At 37.2% G+C, this 22,770-nt stretch overlaps 2 protein-coding genes across 7 annotated transcripts in view; both read left to right on the top strand.

The window, feature by feature from the left end:
• The first annotated feature begins 185 nt into the window (after positions 1 to 185).
• Positions 186 to 16,940, top strand: ncapg2 (non-SMC condensin II complex, subunit G2). Of its 5 annotated transcripts, none has more exons than XM_048184797.1 (27): positions 186 to 330; positions 458 to 548; positions 1,928 to 2,116; positions 2,521 to 2,635; positions 3,021 to 3,178; positions 3,290 to 3,424; positions 3,517 to 3,611; positions 3,847 to 4,003; positions 4,764 to 4,856; positions 4,970 to 5,095; positions 5,838 to 6,017; positions 6,487 to 6,639; positions 6,806 to 7,028; positions 7,202 to 7,296; positions 7,854 to 8,027; positions 8,161 to 8,231; positions 8,625 to 8,778; positions 11,386 to 11,559; positions 11,990 to 12,100; positions 12,346 to 12,474; positions 12,910 to 13,009; positions 13,170 to 13,360; positions 13,547 to 13,687; positions 13,992 to 14,095; positions 14,186 to 14,286; positions 15,858 to 15,960; positions 16,049 to 16,940. In XM_048184797.1, exons 2-27 carry the CDS (start codon positions 471 to 473, stop codon positions 16,116 to 16,118), a joined length of 3,420 nt encoding a protein of 1,139 aa, XP_048040754.1. In that variant the 5' UTR covers positions 186 to 330; positions 458 to 470; the 3' UTR covers positions 16,119 to 16,940. The 5 variants fall into 5 exon arrangements, 4 of the variants coding, with proteins under 4 accessions (XP_048040754.1, XP_048040750.1, XP_048040751.1 ...); XM_048184793.1 differs by having other exon boundaries at positions 11,383 to 11,559; XM_048184794.1 differs by having other exon boundaries at positions 217 to 350; positions 11,383 to 11,559.
• A 276-nt stretch (positions 16,941 to 17,216) lies between these two features.
• ptprn2 (protein tyrosine phosphatase receptor type N2) overlaps positions 17,217 to 22,770 on the top strand; it is a 217,873-nt gene continuing 212,319 nt past the window's right edge. The window contains exon 1 of one of the 2 annotated variants that reach the window (XM_048184803.1): positions 17,217 to 17,598. In XM_048184803.1, the coding sequence (XP_048040760.1) occupies positions 17,511 to 17,598 (88 nt within the window). In that variant the 5' untranslated portion in view covers positions 17,217 to 17,510. The remainder of the gene's footprint in view (positions 17,599 to 22,770) is intronic. The other variant, XM_048184806.1, reaches the window with a different exon arrangement.

Here is a 22,770-nt window from a genome sequence, read left to right as displayed (position 1 = left end):
AACGTGCTTTTGGCGCCATCTGGTGGACATTAGCTGTAATAAATATATTTATATAAATTTATTCAGCTGATGTTGTGAAATAGTAGATAGCGTCTGAATCTTGTTGATAATTATATATAACTGTTTATACCGAAGTTAGATACGGTTTTAACAGAGATCAAGATTGCAATGAAATCCATTACATTTAGACCGTTCGTCTCCACTACAGCAGATGGCACTGTCATGTCAGCACGACGAGGACGAAACATTACGCCTGACGTCATGACGCTTCTTTAACTTTGAGCGGGGAAATATTGAAACGGACGGAGCGCCGCGATCTGAGGAATTTCTGTATGTAAACAAACTGACAGGTTTGAGGTTTGAATATTTACAATATGCTGTTATATGTGCCCTGTGTAATAAAATTGAATATTAGTATTAGTATATGTAGTACGTGTGTTTCTGTTCTGTCTGGTAGACTTTTCAGCGAAATGTCGAAACGAAAGCAGTTTCTGGACTCTGTCCATCATGAGCACGTCCAGGATTTTCTGAACTTCATCAGATTACATGTGAGTCATGTTTTCAACGCTCTCTGTCAGTACTGTCTGTACATTTTAATGACAAAACACTTCTTTTTAACAATACATAAACAATCGTCAGTTCATACAGTTCACTTTAACCATATTTCAAAGACAATAGAAGTAATTGTTAAAAAAAAAATACATATAAACATATACTTAAGTCCTACTAAAATAATTTAAGTTCAGCAAATTACAAATAATATGCAATTAAGTGTCTAAAACATATTTAGTGTGGACCTAAGAATGTTCTTTTAAAGTATATCATTTGTGTAATCTTTTTAAAAGTATGCCAAAGCGTTTTTCAGAAGGGAAATATTATAATGTAACTATACGTAAATGGCACTGGATTACATGTTTGACCTGTTAACTACAAAATAACAAACTGGGGCCAGTTGTTCAAAAAGTTTAATCTGGATCAGAATGATCTGGATTTGAAATCCCATGTTTTACTATCTAGGATCAGGTAATCCATCTTACTTTTGTGCTTGTTTTTCAAAGCAAAATTGGATTGGATCACCCTGATTCAGATGACCAAATCTGGATTACTGAGAATATGGAGAGGGGGAAAAAAACAAAACATTTCAATGTTTTTACATTCCCTCAGAACTTTGTGTTAACTCGCAAAGAACTTTTGACTGGTTCGTTGCTTGTGCCAATATAGTTTACAAACTGATAAAAAACACTTTGAGTTAAATATTCATATTTACAGCTGTTTGGGGATTATTTTATGACACAAAAATCTTTACTTTACAGGTTACAGAAAGGCTTAATATGTAGCCTAATGTCTACTTCTAATTTATTACTTTAACAGTTAAACTAACCAAGAGCAAATTAAAAAAAAAAAAAATGTGTGTGTGTGTGCGTATATTACATGATAAATGTTGTATTTTTTGACCAGTTTTAAAGTTTTATTATATTTTTGTTCCTGAAATCCACCCTTCTGATGGGATCAGTATAATCCCGATTTTTTTGGGTCAGAGGTATCCCAATCTTACTAAAAAGTTTTGAACAACACAAACTGATGATTTTATCCAGATCAAAACCAAGATTGGATTTTGTGATCTAATCTGATTTCAGAATCTTTTTTTTTTTTCTTTCTTCTTTTGAACAACCCATTTTCAAAATTTGATTCAATTCGATAGCCAAAATCCAATCAGATTACTTTTGAACAACTCGCCCCAAGATCTCATATTTTTGTCTAATGATACTGTTATTTCTTGAATATAAGGACTAAGTTTACATTCAGAATTAAGGAAAGTCTACATAAGTGAGTCTTCAGAACTACCAGCGGGCATTCAGAAAGAGCTGTAAAACGTCAGTGTTTATTATTTAGAAGGTCATAGTGTTCACTGCTGTTTGTGTTGCAGAAGGATGGAGCAGATCCGTTTGACCTGACAGAGGTTTTGGCGGAGCTGCAGAGGAGTCAGAGGCAGGAGCTGTGGGAGAGACAGCTGAAGTTACTGCAGCACAGCCTCACTGCTTACCCTCCAGAGCGCTGGATCACCGGGGCTGAGGAGGATGCGGGCGACATGGAGGTGGAGATTTCTGAGGAACAGGTCAGACTTCTGATGTTTCGAAAGAGACAGAAAACCAAGAGCATTTTCGGGAACATTTCAAAATAACAGTGGACTTGACTTCAACAAGTACAACATGTTCCTGGATCAACATCCCAATCAACCAATCAGATTTGAGGGACAAGTTTACAGTTTATGTCAAGTTTAGACTTATAACCAGGGTTAGGTGCTTCTACATCAGTGTTATTCACCTATCATTTCCCTCTGATTTTAGGGATAAGTTATGGGTAGGGTTAGGTTTAGGGGTGGGATATGGCTAGCATGACATTTTCAGACAGGAATGTTGTTCCAGGATCAACAATGTATGTTGACCCAGCAACATGTCTTACTTGGCAAAAGCATGGTGACCCAAAATGACAGATAGTTTGTTATTTGTTTCCTTTCAGATACAAACCATGGCAGTAATAGAGGGTGTCACCATTGTGTCTACAGTTTCTGTAGACATTTTGCAGGAAAATGACACTTATACCTCTCTTCTCAACTGTGCCCATATGCTAAACTGTAAGTATTTACATATAATGTAACTCTTTAAGCATCTAGTCATTTCAGCATCATTACTCCAGTCTTCAGTGTCACATGATCCTTCAGAAAATATTCTAATATGTTGATTTGCTGCTCAAGAAATATTTCTTATTATAAATGCTGCTTAATATTTTTGTGGAAACTTTTTTTTTTTTTTTTTCAGGATTCTTTGATGAATGGAAAGTTCAAAAGAACAGCATTTATTTGAATAATTTTGTAACATAATTATTTTTACCATCACATTTGAACTATTTAAAGTGTCTTTGATGAATAAAAGTTTTTCTTGAAGTAAAAAGGGGTGTTTTAGATGAAAGACAAATAGTTATATAGAATGTATTTCTTCCTACGTTGTCCTTTTCTCCAGGTATAGAGAGTGCTTTGCCACTGTCTCACACACCCCTCCAGCAGGCTATTCATTGGCTGTTTGAATGCTGGTGGAAGCGGGATCTCAATGGGAAAGAGGAGCTTGGTTGGACTGCTTTCCTTGTCTGTTTGGAGAACACCGTTACACTTGAGAAACCGGTACTCGAATCGCTTTATATATGCAGATGTGACATTAATATATTAAAAGGTGTATCATTTGATTGATACCATTTTCTGTATTGTGCTGATTCTTTTTGGGTATGTTCCCAGGTCAGTGAGCTCAGAAGGCTCTGTACTCTGCGAGAGGTACTTCTCAGTGTGGACTTTGCATCTGAAAGAGGTCAGCAGGTCATTGATCCTCTGCTCCAGTGCTTCTTCAAGGCCTCTCATATTAAACAAGAAGAGGTTTGTATATGTTTCTGTAGGCTCATGAGTTTGAGAGATTATTTTCTATGGGAGATCATTTTATATAACTCTGTTTATTGCTCATTTTTCAGGGGAAACGGTTCCTCGCCTTCCTTTTTTCTTGGAATGACAACTTCATTCGGATGATTCATGAAACTATTAAGAATCAGCTGCCGTTTTTCCCAAAGTATTCATACACTCATGACCTCTTGTTTTATAATGCTAAAAAAAACACTCAGTAACTTTTTATGTGACAGTTCTGTAATAACCTTCACATATTTATCAGACAAACAATATTAGAGTGGTATCTGCAGACTCTGCCATTCTTAAGTCTTTCTAAGTAGACTGTACAATTGTTTTGTTTGATCTGCTATTTCTTTTGATCTTTGTGGTCATTCTTTTTTTATATGCTATACCTGCAGAACTCTGTCTGTTCATGTGGCTGAGATTTACTTCAGAGCATGGAGGAAGGCTTCAGGTCCTTCTCTGGAGGAGATTGAGTCCACCTGCATCCAGGACTTAATGCAGAACGCTGTGTTGCTGCACAGAAACTCACCTGTACACAGCAAAGTCAGACAGGTCAGAAACCACGTTTCCTCTTAATTACAATGAAATGGATCATTAAGTTGAGGATGTGAACTTATAAATGTTCAAAAGTTTGGGGTCAGTAAGATGTTTTAATGTTTTTGAAAGACATCTCTTATGCTCTCCAAGGCTGCATTTATTTGACCAATATGTTTACAGATAACAATATTTATCAATATCAAAAAAAAAAATATTATAGTATTATTGTATTATATTCAATTTTATTACAAAAACTTTAAAATAACTTGAATCAAATCAAGGTCAGAATCTAATCAAATCAAGAGCTTATGAATCTGAATTGGATCATGAAAAAATCTGTCAATACCTAGCCCTACCTGTGAATTTTCAACATCATTACTCCAGGCTCTAGTTCACATGATCCTTAAGAAATCGTCATTTCTTATTATTATCAATGTTGACAACGGTTATGCTGCTTAATATTTTTGTGGAAATCACTATAAATGTCTTTGCTGTCACCGTTTGATAAATGTAATAAGTCCTTGCTAAATAAAAGTATGTTTTTACTTAAAAAATGATCTGAATATGCTTAAGAAAGTCCTGTTTTAAGTTCATGATATACTGCTAAATTTGTGCTGGTGCCATTGTAAGTATTCTTGAACATGATGTGGAGAAATCAACCAGAAGGCTCATTTGATACTTACAGGGAAGATTTGTCAACTAGAACAGATAAATAAACTGAATTTGAAACAATTCTTCACTATTAGTGAAAAATTGTCACTTTCTCTCTGTGTAGATCCTTACTTATTTCCACAAGCAGAAGTTTCGCGAGGGAATTGATGAGATGCTACACAGACTCTACAAGCCAATTCTGTGGAAAGCATTAAAGGTAGATCAAAAATCAGTGTTGTTTTATTGTGCTTATGCTTTAAATATGTTGTAATGCCTCAGTGAAATATATCACCTTGTTCATTTGGATATGTTTCTAATCATTTTAAACAGGCCACTAATGCCGAGGTTCGTGCCAATGCCACACTGCTCTTTACTGAGGCTTTTCCCATCCACGACCCCAGCATGAGCAGTGAGATGGTTGACCAAGCTGTTCAGAAACAACTCGATTTACTGTTTGTATGTCAACAACTGATTCTATATTGCATTATTGTGCATTATTGATATTTTGTAATATTCAAGGATTTAAGTAGAGGGTTCAGTGTGTGAAAGTAGAGTACAACAGACCCCACCAACGTTTTCAGCGGCCTTGGTTCTGGCAGTATTTTTCCCATATGGATTTTTAAAAGTCTTTAAGAGTTATAAGCCATGAACCAAACCAACCAGCGATGAAGTGAATCACAATGTTACAAACTTTGATTTGAAGCAAAAAAGTATTTATAAATAACGCAGCTTTTATGAGGGGAAAAAAATACAATCTCAAGAAGCATTGCGAAAGACACAAAATATAAAACTACTGATTTAAAGATTGTAGTTGATTATATATAGAAACTTTTTATATATATATATATATACATAGAAATAGAAATATTTAAGTAGTTTGGGAGTGTAGGTCGGCTAACCTTTGTTCTTTTGGATTCTCTGGGGAGAGCTTTCTTTGCAGTGTCATGGTTAATGTAGTTTTTCACAAGGAATTTCACTATTAAACATGATTATTAAAAAAAATAATAATAATGGAAGTTGAAATAATGCAGTCTAATGGCTTAAAAAACCTGAGCATGGTCTGTCTTTAACACTTTAGAAGTTATTGAAGCGATTTTTACTGCCAGAACCTGACTGTTGCACTTAGTAGCAGTCAAAAAAAAAAAAAAGATATCAGTAGCTAATACCGCTATCACATTTACTCTTTGTGTCTCAATAGGCTCTCCTTGATGACCCCCAGCCCCTCGTGCGTTCTTCAGCAGTGCTTGGAGTTTGTTCTGTTCTAGGTCGTTGCTGGGAGGTCATCCCCTCCACGGTCATCACTGATCTCCTGGAGAAGCTCATCCTGCAACTAGCTAATGATACAAGCTCTCCAGATGTCCGCTGCTCCGTCTTCATGGTAAAACCCCTGGCTGGCTGTCAGTCACTTGAGAAAAGTAATCAGAGAGAGATGGGAAGCAATTGCTTGGCATCTTTCCAGTTTTGCAGTAGAACGCAAATTAAAACCATTTACAGCTCGAGGAAGGACACTTGTCTTCTGCTCTGTTTTCGGTGTGATTTATTCATTTAAGAGTTTCAAACTAAAAGGCTTTTTAGGGGTAATGGAATGTACCAAATCATTAATTTATAGTTCAGAAGTTAGCAGTGCTTACAGAATCATTTTAACCTGAAAGACAAAATAAATTTTAAATGAATATGTTCACAAGTCATTTGATCTTTTGTTCTTATAATGTTTAGGAACATAATTATAGCTTAGCAACAGAAAAATACTAGCCTCCATTTTTGTGTAATGAGATGAAGAACTTGACATGGTCTATATATTTTGTGCATGACTAAGCCTTATTATAGCCTGTTTGCTTGCTCTGCAGTGCATGTCTATAATTCTGGATAACAGTTTAAGCCATCCACTCATGGAAAAACTGTTGCCTGCATTGAAGAGCAGCCTCCATGACAGCTCTGAAAAGGTGCGTGTTGCCTTTGTGGGCATGCTCCTCAAGATCAAGGGTGTACGGGCAGCCAAGGTAAGAGCTTAAACCAAAATGTATTGTTTTGTTTTTTTTATTGACATTATATGGTACTTCATTTGTTCTCTTAGCAAATTTGATGTCTTTAGTTGAGTTCAAATATTTTTTTATTATATTTGTGTATTTATTAATGACTATTCTTTCCATCCTCATCATTCTACAGTTTTGGAAAGTTTGTTCCCTTGAGCACCTGCTGGCTCGATTGGAGATGGACTCTCCTCCTGTCTCTAAACGAATTGTCAACCTCCTTTTCAACTCATTCTTTCCAGTCAACCAACCAGAGACTGTCTGGTGTGAGCGATGCGTCACCCTGATTCAAACAAATCCTGGAGCTGCTCGCAAGTTTTACCAGCATGCCTATCTGTACACGGCTCCTGCTAATATAGGTTAGATTGCTTTAGATACCCCAGTAAGCTTTCGTAATATGAATTCTGTTTTATATTGTACAATTGTACAATTATATTGTAGTTTGTTGTGTTGTGAGTTACCAGGGTTTGGTTTTGTCATTTGGAAGTACAGTATGTGTCAGTATTAACTCCAGTGTGCTTTCTCTTTGTAGTCAAGCTGATGCTGGTGATCCGAAAGTGTCTGAATGTGTGCATTCAAAATGCAGGAGATGATGAATTTGCATCTAGCAATAAAGAAAACAGCACGGTGAGACTTCATATACGTACACTACTGTTTAAAAGTGTGAGGTCTGTAAGATTTTTGTTTGTTTTTTGAAAGAAGCTTCTTATGCTCACCAAGAACAATACAGTAAAAACAGTAATATTATGTAATAGTATTACAATTTCAAATAATTTTTTTCTATTTTAATAATTATTTGAAAATGTAATTTATTGCTGTGATGGTAAAACTGAATTTTCAGCATCATCATTACTAATCTTCAGCGTCACATGATCCTTCAGAAATCTTTCTAATGTGCTGATTTGCTGCTCAAGAAACATTTCTTATCAATGTTGAAAACAGCTGTGCTACTTGATGTTTTTGTGGAAACCAATATCTTTTTTCCAGCATTCTTGATGAATAAAAGTATTAATTTCTTTAAAAAATATCTGACCCCAAACATTCAGATGGTAGTGTACATACATTTAAAGGCCTATCAGTATTCAGATGAAGTGTTTTCCACAGTATCCTAGACACTGCCGAGCAATGATGGATAACTTCAAACAACTATAAATAATAATGCTTATGATTGTTATTGTCGCTAGATGTTGGAGGATGTTCTCTCAGTGCAGGACACTGCCTCCATGGCCAGCCTGCTGGAGATCCTCGTCATTCTGTGGAAAAGTGTTCAGAAATCACTCATGGCTAACCAAGAGGCCTTCAAGTACACCACATCAAAGTTTGCATCTGTTCTGCCCCAGTATCTTAAAATCTTTCAGGTAAGAGTCACATTCACACAGGGAACTAAAGGACGATTCAAAGAGCAAAGCTGCACACTGTAATCACATCTTTAGAGCTGATGCAATATGGTTGCAACATGATGCAGTTGTGTATATGTGTGTGTGTGCACAGGAGGAGCGGTGTAAAGCCCCTCTCATTCTTCTAGCCTCTCTACTTCCTGCCACTGCTGTTCCAGCTCTGAGGTTAGTAGGACTCTCCCTTTGAACAACCCCTAAATGCAGCTTACATTGTTAAATGCCCCATTTTAAAGGAATAGGGAAGCCAAAAATGAAACTTTTTGAGAGATGAATTTTCTGAATTGTCATTTTTGGGGGAGCTATTCCTGCAAAGAACAGTTCAATGAAAAGAGCTTTTCAAAACCTCCTTTCCTGCTGAGCGTCTAACACAGTCGGCATGGTGTCTCAGCCATCTCCCCAGAACAGCAGGTTGGCTCAAAAGTGAAATGCCAATTCTGATTCTCATTTGATCCGAAAGGCGTCCTTCAATGCTGGTGGGATTGAGTGTATTTTCATGGCTTTAGAGCGATCTGTAGGACAGTCTGGGGGTACTGCATGACTGTGTGTTCTTCTCTGCAGGAGTAAAGTGATGTCTAACTTGAGGAGTTTGAAAGCGGGCACCGCTGTGGCGGCATACAGTCAGTCGGTGGAGTGTGTCTGTAGCTGGGGGCAGATCAGCCATATTGTGGAGCTGATAGAGAACTGGCTCACGGAGGCCGCACCTGTGAAAGTGGTAAATGTTGTGTAAAAAGTCCTTGTCCGGGGCTCTAGACTAACATTTGAGAGTAGTGGCACTACTGTCACCAAGTTATAAGGATGGTGGCACCAGCACCGGTATGGTGGGGGCAGAGGTTGCTTTAGACTTTAACATTGTCCGTCATTTTGACGGACAGGGTCGTAAAAATTCCGTCAAAATCTATTATTACCCGTCATTTTAATTTTCATATTTTAATTATAATAACTCATTTAATTGCTTTTATTTTTGTTCACATTTTCATTTTTAATTATGAACCTACAGGACAATATAGGCTTATCCATGTATTTTGAAGAACAGATTAGACTGCGTAACTTTTCATGTTCAATACCACACCCTGCAGCAGTGTTGGGCACGTTATTTTAAAAAAGTAATTAGTTATAGTTACTAGTTACTTCTCACAAATAGTAACGCAGTTAGTAAATGAGTTACATCATTATAAAAGTAACTAATTACCAGGGAAAGTAACTATTGCGTTCATTTAAAAAAAAATCAAATATGTAAAATAACTTGGATGCCCCTAATATTAAAGGGATAGTTCACCCAAAAATGAAAATTTGATGTTTATCTGCTTACCCCCAGTGCATCCAAGATGTAGGTGACTTTGTTTCTTCAGTAGAACACAAATGATGATTTTTAACTCCAACCGTTGATGTCTGTCAGTCAAATAATGCGAGTGAATGGTCACACAATCTGTAAGAGTCAATAAACACGCACAGACAAATCCAAATGAAACCCTGCGGCTCGTGACGACACATTGATGTCCTAAGACACGAAACGATCGGTTTGTGTGGGAAACCGAACAGTATTTATATCATTTTTTACCTCTAATACACCACTATGGCCAATTGCGTTCAGCAAGCGCTTGATGTCTGATCGTGCTCTGACAGCGGCAGTGATGTCTAGCTCTCATTGAAGTATATGCGCGAGAAATCACTGTCGTTATCAAAGCGCGATCAGACCTCACCAAGCGATTGCTGAACACAGTTGGCCATAGTGGTGTATTAGAGGTAAAAAATGATATAAATACTGTTCGGTTTCCCACACAAACCGATCGTTTCGTGTCTTAGGACATCAATGTGTCGTCACGAGCCGCAGGGTTTAATTTGGATTTGTCTGTGTGTGTTTATTGACTCTTACAGATTGTGTGACCATTCACTCGCATTATTTGACTGACAGACATCAACGGTTGGAGTTAAAAATCATCATTTGTGTTCTACTGAAGAAACAAAGTCACCTACATCTTGGATGCACTGGGGGTAAGCAGATAAACATCAAATTTTCATTTTTGGGTGAACTATCCCTTTAAATATAAGTCTAAAAATAAATTATTCTTGATCTGACTCATGACTCATGATCTTTTGCTTACTACTTGAAAACGTAGTTTCATATTTATGTTTAAATAGTTCTATGTTATGTTTTAAATACATTTATTTGATTATGAAAAGTGAACAGCATGAGTAAGATGCATCATAAGATGATCAATATATCGAAATACATGGAGTGTGTCAGACATGATTTTGACCACTTCATTAAGTTTTGTTTTGTAGAAAGCCTTTCTTTAAAGTGAATTTCGTTTTGTAAAAATTGTATCTTAATTTTAATCAATGTTTCATCAACCAATTGCCTGGATGTAATAAATAAGAAGCAAATATAGCAGACAATATAATCATGACATGGAGGCGTGGGCGCGGTCACTGGCGCGTGAACTGGAGCGTGTCTTATAGGCTAAATGAACCGAAACTCAGCGTATAGGCTGCTTGCCTCAGAGACGTGAAAAATATATCTATAGAAAGCTTGAAATATCTACTTTAACGAAAACAAAATAATTCAAAACTAAAAGAAATAGGCTACTCTGATTATGTAGCCTAAACCGAATGAAATGTGCATTCTCTCTCTAGGCGCGTCCACTATGAGGAGAGTCAGTATGTCAACTTCATCTTTGCAGCCGACACTGATTCAGAAAACATTACTTTATTAATAAACAGTTAAAATGTCTCCTTGCTGTTTTGGTCAAATTCATAAGACCAATATCGATTCGTAAATCCCATTCGATCTTTTGGCTATATGCTGTTTTCAGTTGATGAATAAACAGTGCGCCTCCCATCCAATAAATCACAATAGGCTTAAAGATATGGGACTGTCTTTTGATATGGGACTCAAGATACAGTTCTCAGTTTTAACCACTGAGACATTTGTGTTGTATATCGGAGAACTCGGAGCCAAACCCGAACACTTCGCACAGTGCTGTTTTAGTGGCCACGTGATTGAGACCTGTCGGCATGTAAACGTATTTGCTTTTGCACTGAGCTGGTAAATGGTCCATGTGGTGCCTTTCAAACTAGCAGTGTTGTTTCGTTTCACTTTTGGCGCGTTTGCTGTTTATGGTTTTTCATACACATCAGAAATGGCAACGCTTATCAAATTGGTAGTGGCATTAGTGCAACCTCTAACAGTTTAGTCGCACTGGCAGGAAAAAAGGTCACAAAATGCAACCATTTAGGCGCAGTCTAGAGCCCTGTTGTGGGGCTTCATTAGCATTTTATGGTGTTTTAATATCCTCTATGATCACTCTCTAATCAGCAGGGTGATGAAGATACGACGGGCAAAGTGCATTTTGATGGGCTAGATGAGTCAAAGCCAGATCTGGGCCTGGACTATCTGGATTATCTGCTCCTGCGCCCTAAAACACGAGACTGCCTTCTCACGCTGCCGCTGGATCAGATCAGACCACTCCATAAAGCCCTCAACAAATGGAAGGTACCATAGACATGAGGTTTGATGATTGCCATTACAGAGATTTGGTGCAAGCGTGTCGTGTCGTGTTATTACTGTAATTAGTTACAAAGTAAACAAGGTAATTGCAGAGTTTTAGCAGTCTTGCTTTGAAGATAATTCTGCACAGATGTGTTTGGCTACATGTCGTGATGTTTTTGCCCTTATTATACTTATCAAAACACTGTTCGCTTACAGAATTGTTTTGTTCAAGAAAAGTTATGTTCACTGAGGTCTTGAGATATTACATTACAATTTTTCTACCTCTACCTTAGGTGAAGTGGGAGTTGTTGTTTTTTGTTTTTTTTTAGGTTCTTTTTTATGCTTAGAGATCCTAAAGAGGATCTCTGAACTGAATCCATAATGTACCATCAATTTGGAACTATTGTCATTGCTCTTTTGTGTGTGTGTCCAGTTGCTGCTATTCTCCTCTCTGAGTGGATCAGAGGTCAGTGGGGCAGTCATAGAGACAGCACTGAGAGCTTTTGTCGTCCACGGCAGACTTAGTATCCACCTTCAACACAAAGTGGGTATACACTATTTAATCATGAGATGACATGACACAAATTCATTTAAGCAGTTAAAGCAGGTCTCAGGATTTCAAGCCAATACTGTTTTGTCATTCTGTGCTGAACTGTGCAAATGGTTTCCAATAGACATAACTGAGATTTCATGAACTACAGATCAAGCAGTGTTTGCATGCATGCTCTGGAAGCTCACTTTTAGATTGAACACACAAAATGGTTTCTGCACCTGTTTCTGATCCTACAGTACCCAGAGGAGCGGGAGTTCCTCAAATCCCTGGAGCAATCTGTGTCCTGGGTAGAGAAGAAAGTGCTTCCTTTCCTGGCTAACTCCAGCAGTGAGCAACAGCTGTATTTAAGCAGGAAGACAGTAGAAGTGAGTGGCATGATCAGTGTGAAAGGTTTTTTTTGTTTTGTTTTTGTTTGTTTTTTGGTAATTTTTCTTTGGCAAATGTATATCATTGATATCTCATTTTATTTTCATTTTGTTTAATAGTAAAATGATCTCAGTAAGATATTTTTCTATTCATCAAAGAATCCTAGAAAAAAAAAAGTATCCTGGTTTCTACAAAAATACTAAGCAGCAAAACTGTTTTCAACATTAATAAAAAGACATGTTTCTTGAGCACCAATTCAGCATATTTGATTTCTGAAGAATCATGTGACACTGAAGCCTGGAGTAATAGCTGCTTAAAATTCAGCTTTAAAATTCCTAATCCTAAAAATAATCCAGTGTTTCACAATTTTACAATAAATTGTGCGGACACGTGATTTTGCATGTGACTTATTTCCCCTCTTGTATCATTGCCAGAGTTCTTTAACGGTGTGCAAGAATGTGCTGCAGGTTTCTGTAGGAGACAATGATTTCAGAGACCACTTACTGCAGCATGTTGCCTCTGTACTGCAGACAGGTGAGTCCTTTAGTATTCATGCTAATTCAGGGCCCAGTGATTGCATTGTATATTTATCAAACTGGAAAAAAAATTGACAGATTTATGCATTTAATATGTTTGACAATAGCATAATGGGTTTTTTTTAATCACAATTCTGTGTGTATCTGTGTTCTTATAGAGAAAGGATACATATGCACTCCTCATGTGCTTGCTCTGCTTACTGAGGTGGCACAGGGCTGCCTTTCCCATAAAGCTGAGGGGCAGGAAGATCAACTGTCACTCACTATTCGCATTTTGACCAACATCTTCCAGAAAATTGTGGAGATCATAGCACATCGACTGCGTAAAGACAAGGAAGAGGGTCAGGAGGTGAGACCTTTGATAAGATACGTTAAGGTCTTCCTCAAGCACTTTCATTTCTGGGTGTTTCTGGATGTGTTTAACAAACCTGTGTGCACATGTGCATATTTGAGCTGAATTTAGTATCATTTAAATATGGCTGACATTTCTAACTGACAACATTTCATTTTCATTCAACACTGTATGTATGTTTAGCTGTGTGTCTCTTCTGAAGAAGCTCTCCATGACTTCCTGCTGGTGACTAAGTTTACAACTGAGAGGTCAGAGTTTATCACAGGAGTCTTCTCATCACTCTGTGCAGCAGTTATTATTGATATCAGCCGCACCTTGCAGAAGGTAAATCCGCTAATAATTTATTTTGGTATGCTGATGTTTGGGTGGCATTTTTTCCTTGTCTTTTAGATTGAAACATTTGTTGAGCTCAATGCTATAGCATTTCTTCATTTTACTCAGGTGTAATGTTTGACAAAATGACTGATTAAAAAAAGAAATGTTTTGTTCTTGAGACGAAATACAACCATGACCAGCATGGAAGAACTGTCTAAAGCCATATATAAAAATAAGTTGAAGGATAAAAGAAACTAATTGTGACACTGAAGAATAAATGTAGAAATCAGCAATTTGATGTTTCTACATGCAGATCTCTCATGTGGAAGAGGTGTTGACACCAGAGACAGTTAATGACCTTCCACCTCTCTCAAACACCATACTCAAAGTGACGCTCAGATCTCCTGCTGTTATCAGGTAATATGAAACACCAGCTAGAACTAAAAGCCTTTATTTTTTACTTAAACTTACTTGAACATTTCTGATTGATATTCTGATATGTTCTAGGTTTTTTCTGTCTGAAATGAGCTCCTCTATAGAGTCAGAGGCTATTGATAGTATCACACAATGGGCTGCAGTTACACACATTCTGACCATCATCAAACAATGTAAGTTTTTTTTTTTTGTTACTCTGGTCATTTTTAAAGATGTAGTTCTAAAAATGATTCTAAATATAAAATAATAGCAGAGGCGATAATACTTTGGTATGGGGAACAATTATCACTTTTAACTAGTTGCTTATTAGCCTGCATATTGGATGTATATTAGTGCTTATAAAGCATATATTAATGCCTTTTTCTGCATGACCATATTCTACATCCCTTAAAGGGATAGTTCACCCAAAAATGAAAATTTGATGTTTATCTGCTTACCCCCAGCACATCCAAGATGTAGGTGACTTTGTTTCTTCAGTACAACACAAATGATGATTTTTAACTCCAACCGTTGATGTCTGTCAGTCAAATAATGTGGGTCAATGGGAACTTCTTTTATAAGAGTAAATAAAATTTGCTTAGACAAATCCAAATTAAACCCTGCGGCTCGTGACGACACATTGATGTCCTAAGACACGAAACGATCGGTTTGTGCGAGAAACCGAACAGTATTTATATCATTTGTTCCTCTAAAACACCATGTCCAACTGCATTCAGCACTCGTTTAGTGAGGTCTGATCGCGCTCTGACAGCCGAAGTGATGTCTAGCACTCATTGAAGTATATGCGCAAGACATCACTGCCGCTGTCAGAGCGCGATCAGACCTCACTAACCGAATGCTGAACGCAGTTGGACATAGTGGTGTATTAGAGGTAAAAAATGATATAAATACTGTTCAGTTTCATGTCTTAGGACATCAATGTGTCGTCATGAGCTGCAGGGTTTAATTTGGATTTGTCTAAGCAAGTTTATTTACTCTTATAAAAGAAGTTCCCATTGACCCACATTATAAGACTGACAGACTGCAACGGTTGTAGTTAAAAATCATCATTTGTGTTCTACTGAAGAAACAAAGTCACCTACATCTTGGATGCCCTGGGGGTAAGCAGATAAACATCAAATTTTCATTTTTGGGTGGACTATCCCTTTAATCCTACCCAATACCTGAACTTAACAACTACAACTACCTTACTAACTATTAATAAGCAGTAAATTAGGAGTTTATTGAGGGGAAAAAGTAATATTTAATAGAGAATATGTGTTCCCCATATTAAAGTGTTACCGCAGAGTCTACACCAACACTAACAGTAGCAGCACAGAGAAACAATATTGTTGGAATCACTTTCATGAATGATAAAAATGTTGACAACCAATCAGAATCCATCCTGCTTTAAGAGCTTGAGCATTTAAAGTGTCAGATGACAGAACTGCAGCACAAACATGATAGCGTCCACTGGTGTGGACGCTAATATAGTTATCATTATAGTTATCATCCTTAGATAGTACCTGAATGCTTGATAGTAAAACTTTGAGCATTTTATAGAAAATTATTCCACTGAACACATTTTAAAAGATGTGCAATCACAATTCATTTAACACTGTCCAGAACTAAAGCATACAACAAGGCCAGTGGAGTTGGACTTGAAGAAACATTAATGATATAAAGTGAGAGATATAAGATTATATCTGAGATATAATCCTGTGAATACATGATTCTGTTTACTTTTCTGCTTTGTTCATTACAGCTGATGCATTTGTTGTGGAGTTGAAGGAAATCGCTGTGTCTGTACGCAGACAAATACAGAACCATTACAACATCTCTGCAGAAAACTCTGACAATATTCAGAGGTAAAAAAAAATGTATATGTCATATTGTGAAAGCATGCTGTCTGTTTCCTATACACAATAATAAACACAGTTTCTCTCTCAATTTTAGGACCGTCTATGAATCGACTATCATGATGCTGAATGACATCCTAAATCCATGCCAAACACCAAACCGTTAAACGGGCAAGCTGATAGCTAAGAGCTTTTGCATACTCCCACAAAATCCATTATTCCCTTTTTTGTTTTCTCATCTTTATATTGTTGCATGTTTTTTGCTTTTTGTTTTTCACTCTACATATGGATGGATTTGATATACAAGGACATGCACTATATAAGCAAGACTTCCATAAAACTTCATCTTGGTTCACTATAAGCAAAGTGCTCAAACTCTCCATCACCCTTGATGCTTCGTCATTTCATTTTCTTTTGTACAGTTTCAAACAGTTGTGTTCTTGCATTGCATTGATAGGTTGTAATCTTCTCAATCTTCTCAAAGTCTTTTATTTTTAAAACATTTTAAAACTTTTTAAGTGAATCTGGTGTCTTAAGATGATGAGGTTCTTTATTTCATCAAAGGGTCTTTGATGAAATATGTCCCCTCCCATTTACATATTCTGCTTTATTATACTTAGATCCAACTAGAGTGACGTGTTTTCAGAGATCATACTTCTACTTTTTCCCTATCAAACTGTAGAAATGTACAGACAAGTAATTACTAAACGTGTCTGAGTTATGAATATATGATCGAAAATTTCTATACAGTATCCCAGTCTAAAATCATGGTGTGAAATAAAGAAAAAGCACATAAAATTTAGATTTGTAAAAAAAAAGTGTGGATTTGTGTTGAAGTTGAGACTAAATGTTTGGGTGGATTGACATCTACCGATTTGACAGTGACAATATTGTTCTTACAATACTCTTTTTCTCCATTTTGATTTCTGCTTTGATTTTGTTTATTCACATAACCGCCCTATTAAAACTCTCTCCCTTGTTTTAATTAATCATGTCATAGCCTAAAAAGGGAAGTGTTTGTGTGTCTGTAGGCATTTATTCTTCCTTTATAAGTCCACGATTTAAATTTCACTTTCCCTGTTTTTTGTGGTATGTATAGAGGTCGTTTCATATGCTCGATTATAGCATTATTTTTACTTGCTTGTGCATTACACAGGTGGCAGGTGATTTATTACTGTAGTGCGTTGTTTGTCAAGTACAGCGTCGCGGTAGGGGGCAAAATAACGGCTCTAGAGAAAAGTAGATAACCCTTTCTCAACCCTACTGTCTGATAAGAGAAGAAGCGAGGTCCATCTCTGCAAACTAAATACAACTGACCGTACAGAAGTCATCGAGCCATCTCATGTAGCTAGTGACGTCAGTAGCTGAGGCGGGGCGCTGACCGTGGTGCTGAACGCGCCTCGCGCTTCTTAGAGTTGAGTACAGGACACGGGGTACCAGAGCATCACTCATCTCACTATCCTCCATCACATTTGCCTCTGACCTAATTCCGCTCTAATCACATCACCCCTGAAACGTGAGAGCCGCTATGCCGAATTAACGGGAGCTGTTTGGGCTCCATGGACAGGATGGCTTCTGTGCGCGCGCTGCTCCTCGCCTTGCTGTCTGTCCACGCGCTCGCCGTTGCCATCGCGGACAGGAAATTCGGTAAGTTAGTTCAACCTGACGCCCCACTAAGTGAGTGATGTTTGTCGTTAGACGTTCTTACCTTTAGAAAAAAAAGCCAAATTATGTGTACGTTAGTTTACTTAAGCGTAATTAATGAGGTTAATCACAACGGCGGTTGGCAGATAGTGATGTTTGGGTTTTTATGCAAATTAGCGGTCCGTTTATAAATGTATCCAGCTGGTTGGTTAACAGCATGGTCATAAAATCTTTCACTTTTAAGTTTATGGTTTTTGACATCACATTAGAGATGTGCGTCTGGGTCACATGTACCCGAATTAACATTATTGCTCATTCTCCATAAACCAATTAGGTTTTAGAGATAATAGAGGTTAAGGGCTTATACGCCATCAACTTATTTATTTCTCACACTCAGTTGTTTCCAAAATTTGTATCTAGGGGTAAAGCTTATTGTCACTGTGGCAGAATCCTTAAAGGGACAACTTTATATACTCCTAAAAGGTTCATAGGAGTACCTTAAGGGTACATATTTCTAAAGTACCAATATGCACCTTTTACTGGGTGCATATTAGTTTTTATAGTGTACTGTCCTAGTGACAAGCTGTTGTACTCCTAAAGGCAAAATGTTTGCACGCTCTGAGAGTGTATGTTAGTGGTTGTTGACGGTCAGCATTAGTGCTGGACACTTTATTTTTGATAGGATTGTTGATCCAGGACCATCAAAAGATGCTTATCTAGCAAAATGTTCTGGTCCTCTATTAGAAAAATTGTTCATGTGTGTTTTAGGACAGAGCCTTGTTTCCTTTATCATAGAAGAGCACATAGGACAAATGGAAAATAGTTCTAGTGGTCCTCACTGACAGTGGATTACATAATCGCGTTACGGTTCGTTAAAGCATCTTGGCAGGCTTCATCTTTCAAAGGCACACGCCGAGAGCGAGAGCCAGCCTCTGATGGGAAGGACCCAACTCGAGCTGTAAACAGATACGGCTCTACACGCTCCATGAACCTGTGCATTCACACATGGATAGTGAGGGAGCTTTGATCTTTGAAGACATGAATGACTGCAAACTTTATTAAAGACTGGAGCTGTAAAATACTTGATCTGGTTTGCTTGTGACATTTCCAACATATGCCATGTTCATGGAAATCTTGTTATAGGTCAGAGCTGTGTCACAGTGTTCAAGTTCTCAGTCTCTCCCTGTATCTGCTTTGTTCTCTTGTTATAGATTTGTTCATGTAGATGTATATTAGTAATTTAAGAGAATTTTAAATTTACTAATATACTCTTAAAAGTAAAGGTCCCAAAAGAGGGTTTTCACAGTAGTGCCATAGAACAGTATTTCTCAACCCTGGTCCTGAAGGACCCCCAACACTGCAGGTTTTGTCTTTCTCCCTAATTAAACACACCTGATTCAACTCATCAGCTCATTAGAAGAAACTCCACTACCTGAAATGAGTGTGTCAGACAGAGGAGACTTTCAAAATGTGCAGTGTTGGGGGTCCTCCAGGACCAGGGTTGAGAAACACTGCCATAGAAGAACCATTTCAAGAACCTTTCAGTGAACAGTTCTTAAAAGAACCATGTTTTCCTTAGTGTGAAGAACATTTGAACCTTTTTCCTCTATAAAGAATCTTTTGCACAAAGGAAAGGTTCCAAGAATGTTAAAGGTTCCAAAAAATAACCTTTATTATCAGTGTAGGACTGATTTATATGACATTTGCCATCCTGAAGGTTCAATTTATGATTTGTAAGCCAAAAGCCAAATCTCACCAGGCTTGTTGATGCTGGCTCTGAAGTTTTCTAGAATGCATAACATGTTACTAAATGATTAGCAAACACTCAGCTGGGTTTGCTCAGGATCGTTGTTAAGTAAGCTGTGGTTGGAAAGCAGTGTATCATTAGAAGCAGGCTCTCTCTGCGGCTGGCATATGAGGTTGGCAGAGAATGGGATGAGCGAGTTCTGTGAAGCCCTGATGAATAGAGCAGTTAAGCATCTCCAAAGAGTCTGTTGGAGGCTTATATATCACTGCACATACAGACTGATTCTAGGTCTCCAACTTTATCTGTCTTTCTTTTTCTCATTTTTTAGGTTGTTCTGTATGAAAATATCTGGTAACACTTTCTATGAAGCCTGTGTTTAGTATGCATTATAAAGGTATTCTTAATTCATTATAATGTATGCATAATGCCTCATAAAAACCTTATAATATCTTGTATTATCTCATAAAAGTCATAACAACAGTTATAACACATTTTGGCCTGGTTTCACAGACAGGGCTTAGATTGAGCCAGGATTAGGCCTTAGTTCAATTAGGACATTCAAGTAGCTTTTTCAAATGTGCCTTAGAAAAAAACATTGCTGGTGTGCATCTTGAGACAAAACAATGGCACTGACATATTTTAAGATATTTGCTTTCAGTTAAAACAACTCAAACATGCATTTTAGTCTGAGACTAGGCTTAAGGCTTAAGTCTGTGAAAACTAGCAAATAATACTTATCAATTTGTGGATATAATTTTAGAAGAACAATATGAGTGCTCTTTTATTGTAAAGTGACAAATAAACATCCAAAGTGGCTTTATAATGTGGTCAATATTTATAAGTGGTTTGGTTTTTGTTTGCTTTAAGTAAAGTAACATAAGTTAAGTCTTAACTTATTTAACAGCCATACGATATGAATGGTCTATATGACACATTTGCTATATTTATTGTAATAGCAACAAAACCATATTAGATTGTTTTGTAAAAGGGTTTCCAGTGAGGTTAAACCAGCTCACAATGAAATTAACATTAGCCTAACAGGAAACACACGAACATGAACAACCACTCATAAGATGTAGTAAGATACTGTTTAGATCTTAAACAATATCAAGATGTGAGAATTATAATCCATTATAACTTAAGTGGATATAACATGCTGTACATTGTTTGTTTAAATTATATACATTATACTCTTAAAACTTATAACATACTCTTATAATTGTTCTAATGATGTCCAGTGGCATGGACACAGAATGTGCAATGCTGGATTTGTTGGATAGGAAGCAGGGAATGAATGAGTCAGACCTGTCCTGTGAGATATGCAAATGGTCAGCGTTCCATTTTTAAAGTTTTGTTATAGTGTTGGTGATGGTTGAATTCACAGTCAGGTTGTGTCTACGTGCACACACAGAAGCACATTGTTATTTTTAATAAGTCCCTCTGTGCATTGTGTTTACGTCACATAATGAAAATGATATAAGAGATGCTTATTTCCCTGCATCCTCTTCAGCAGCTCCATGAACTTCCTGTGTGGAGATGGGGAGTGTGGGAGATATTGCTCATCTCAAATATGCAGGAAACAGCAGAGATACAAACTGAGCTATTTTGACATTAGAGATTATTTATGGCTCAGTTACAATCCCTGATGCTTCCTGTACATTTGAGATGAACAGTATCTCCCACGCCTGACACACCTAGCTCAAGGAGCTGCAGAAGAGGATCACACAACAGCTGACATTTTGAAATACACATAACTGACAGCATTCTCGTCTAGTCTCACCGGTTCAGTGTAAATTAAGCTCAATCAGCAGCACTTGAGGCATATTGTTGTTTATACAAAGAAACATATTTCGACTTGTCCTTCCTTTTCTTCAAATCTGGGTTACAGTGAGGCACTTAAAATGGAAGTGAAACATTATAATAATCACCATTTAAATAGTATAGGCACAAATCGTAAACAGTATGCATGTTAAAGGGTTAGTTCACCCAAAAATTAAAACTCTGTCATTAATCACTCAATCTCAAGTCGTTCCACAGCCGTAAGAGCTTTGTTCATCTTCAGAACACATATTAAGATATTTTTGATGAAATCGGAGAGAGGTATAAGACTCGTCCATAGACAGTAATATAATTGACACTTCCAAGGTCCAGAAAGGTACTAAAGACATCGTTAAAACAGTCGACATGACTGCAGTGGTTCAACCTTAATTTTATGAAGCGACGAGAATACTTTTTGTGCACAAAAACAAAACAAAAATAATGACTATATTCAACAATATCCTCTCTTCTGTGTCATTCTCATACGTTGTTACGTCCAGTGCTTCCAGGTTCTACGTCAGGACTCGTTATTGTCCGTCTCCTGCGTCAGCATCACACGCATGCGTCGTGCTGATCGCGTGATCAGCTTTTGGCCAATTCTGAGACGGCATTCAGACACGGCAGCCTTCGCTGTGCTTACTGCGGCTACTACGTAAGGATAATGACAGGGAAGAGAAGAGATTGTTGAATAAAGGTTTTATTTTTGTTTTGTTTTTGCGCACAAAAAAGTATTTTCGTCACTTCATAAAATTAAGGTTGAACCACTGCAGTAACGTCAATGGTTTTAATCATGTCTTTAGTACCTTTCTGTATCTTGAAAGTGTTGGTTAAATTGCTGTCCATGGATGAGTCATATACCTCTCAGATTTCATCAAAAATATCTTAATTTGTGTTCTGAATAAGAACGAAGGTTTTACGGGTGTGGAATGACATGAGGGTGAGTAATTAATGAGAAAATTTTCATTTTGGGGTCAAATAACCCTTTACCATGATTTCAAAGCATAAAAAATTACTTGCTAATGTTTTCCATGTAAAGTTATATCCAGTTTTACTGGTTAATTGCTACGACAATATAAAACACTTAAAATCTTGAAACAACCGTAAAGAAAAGGAGAACGACTTTACAGCTCAAATCGTATATAAGATTTATAAGACAAATTGATGCAAGTGCTTTTGGCTTCAGCTATTGGCCAAAGTCAGCTTGAAGCTATATAGAGGCAACTGTAAGTCAGAATAACCCCATTTATACATGCATGGAGAAATGGACAAAATTTAAGATAGACATGACACCCAGTCATTTATCTCAGGCAGTTTTGAATTAAATAACTCATTATCTACCTCTATCTCCATATCTCACCCAAGCCATTCACTGAGGTCTGTTTAAGAGAGAGATTATTTCTTTGAGCCCTGTGAGGTTCAGCTTTTCAGTGCGTTTAATAAAGCTGCTGTCAGGAAGGTTAGAAGCAAAGAGATAATATGTTCAGGTGTGGACAGCCTTTGTCTCATCAGGCTTATCTAATGGTGGGGCCTATGCATTAAAATGTATTTTAATTTATGTTTAAATTGATCAGTCAAGATTAGCAAATAAACAGCACCAATCAAATCTCCAT

Source organism: Megalobrama amblycephala, linkage group LG3 (assembly GCF_018812025.1).
Source record: "Megalobrama amblycephala isolate DHTTF-2021 linkage group LG3, ASM1881202v1, whole genome shotgun sequence".
NCBI lineage: Eukaryota > Metazoa > Chordata > Actinopteri > Cypriniformes > Xenocyprididae > Megalobrama > Megalobrama amblycephala.
This window is presented reverse-complemented; position numbering and strand designations above follow the sequence as displayed.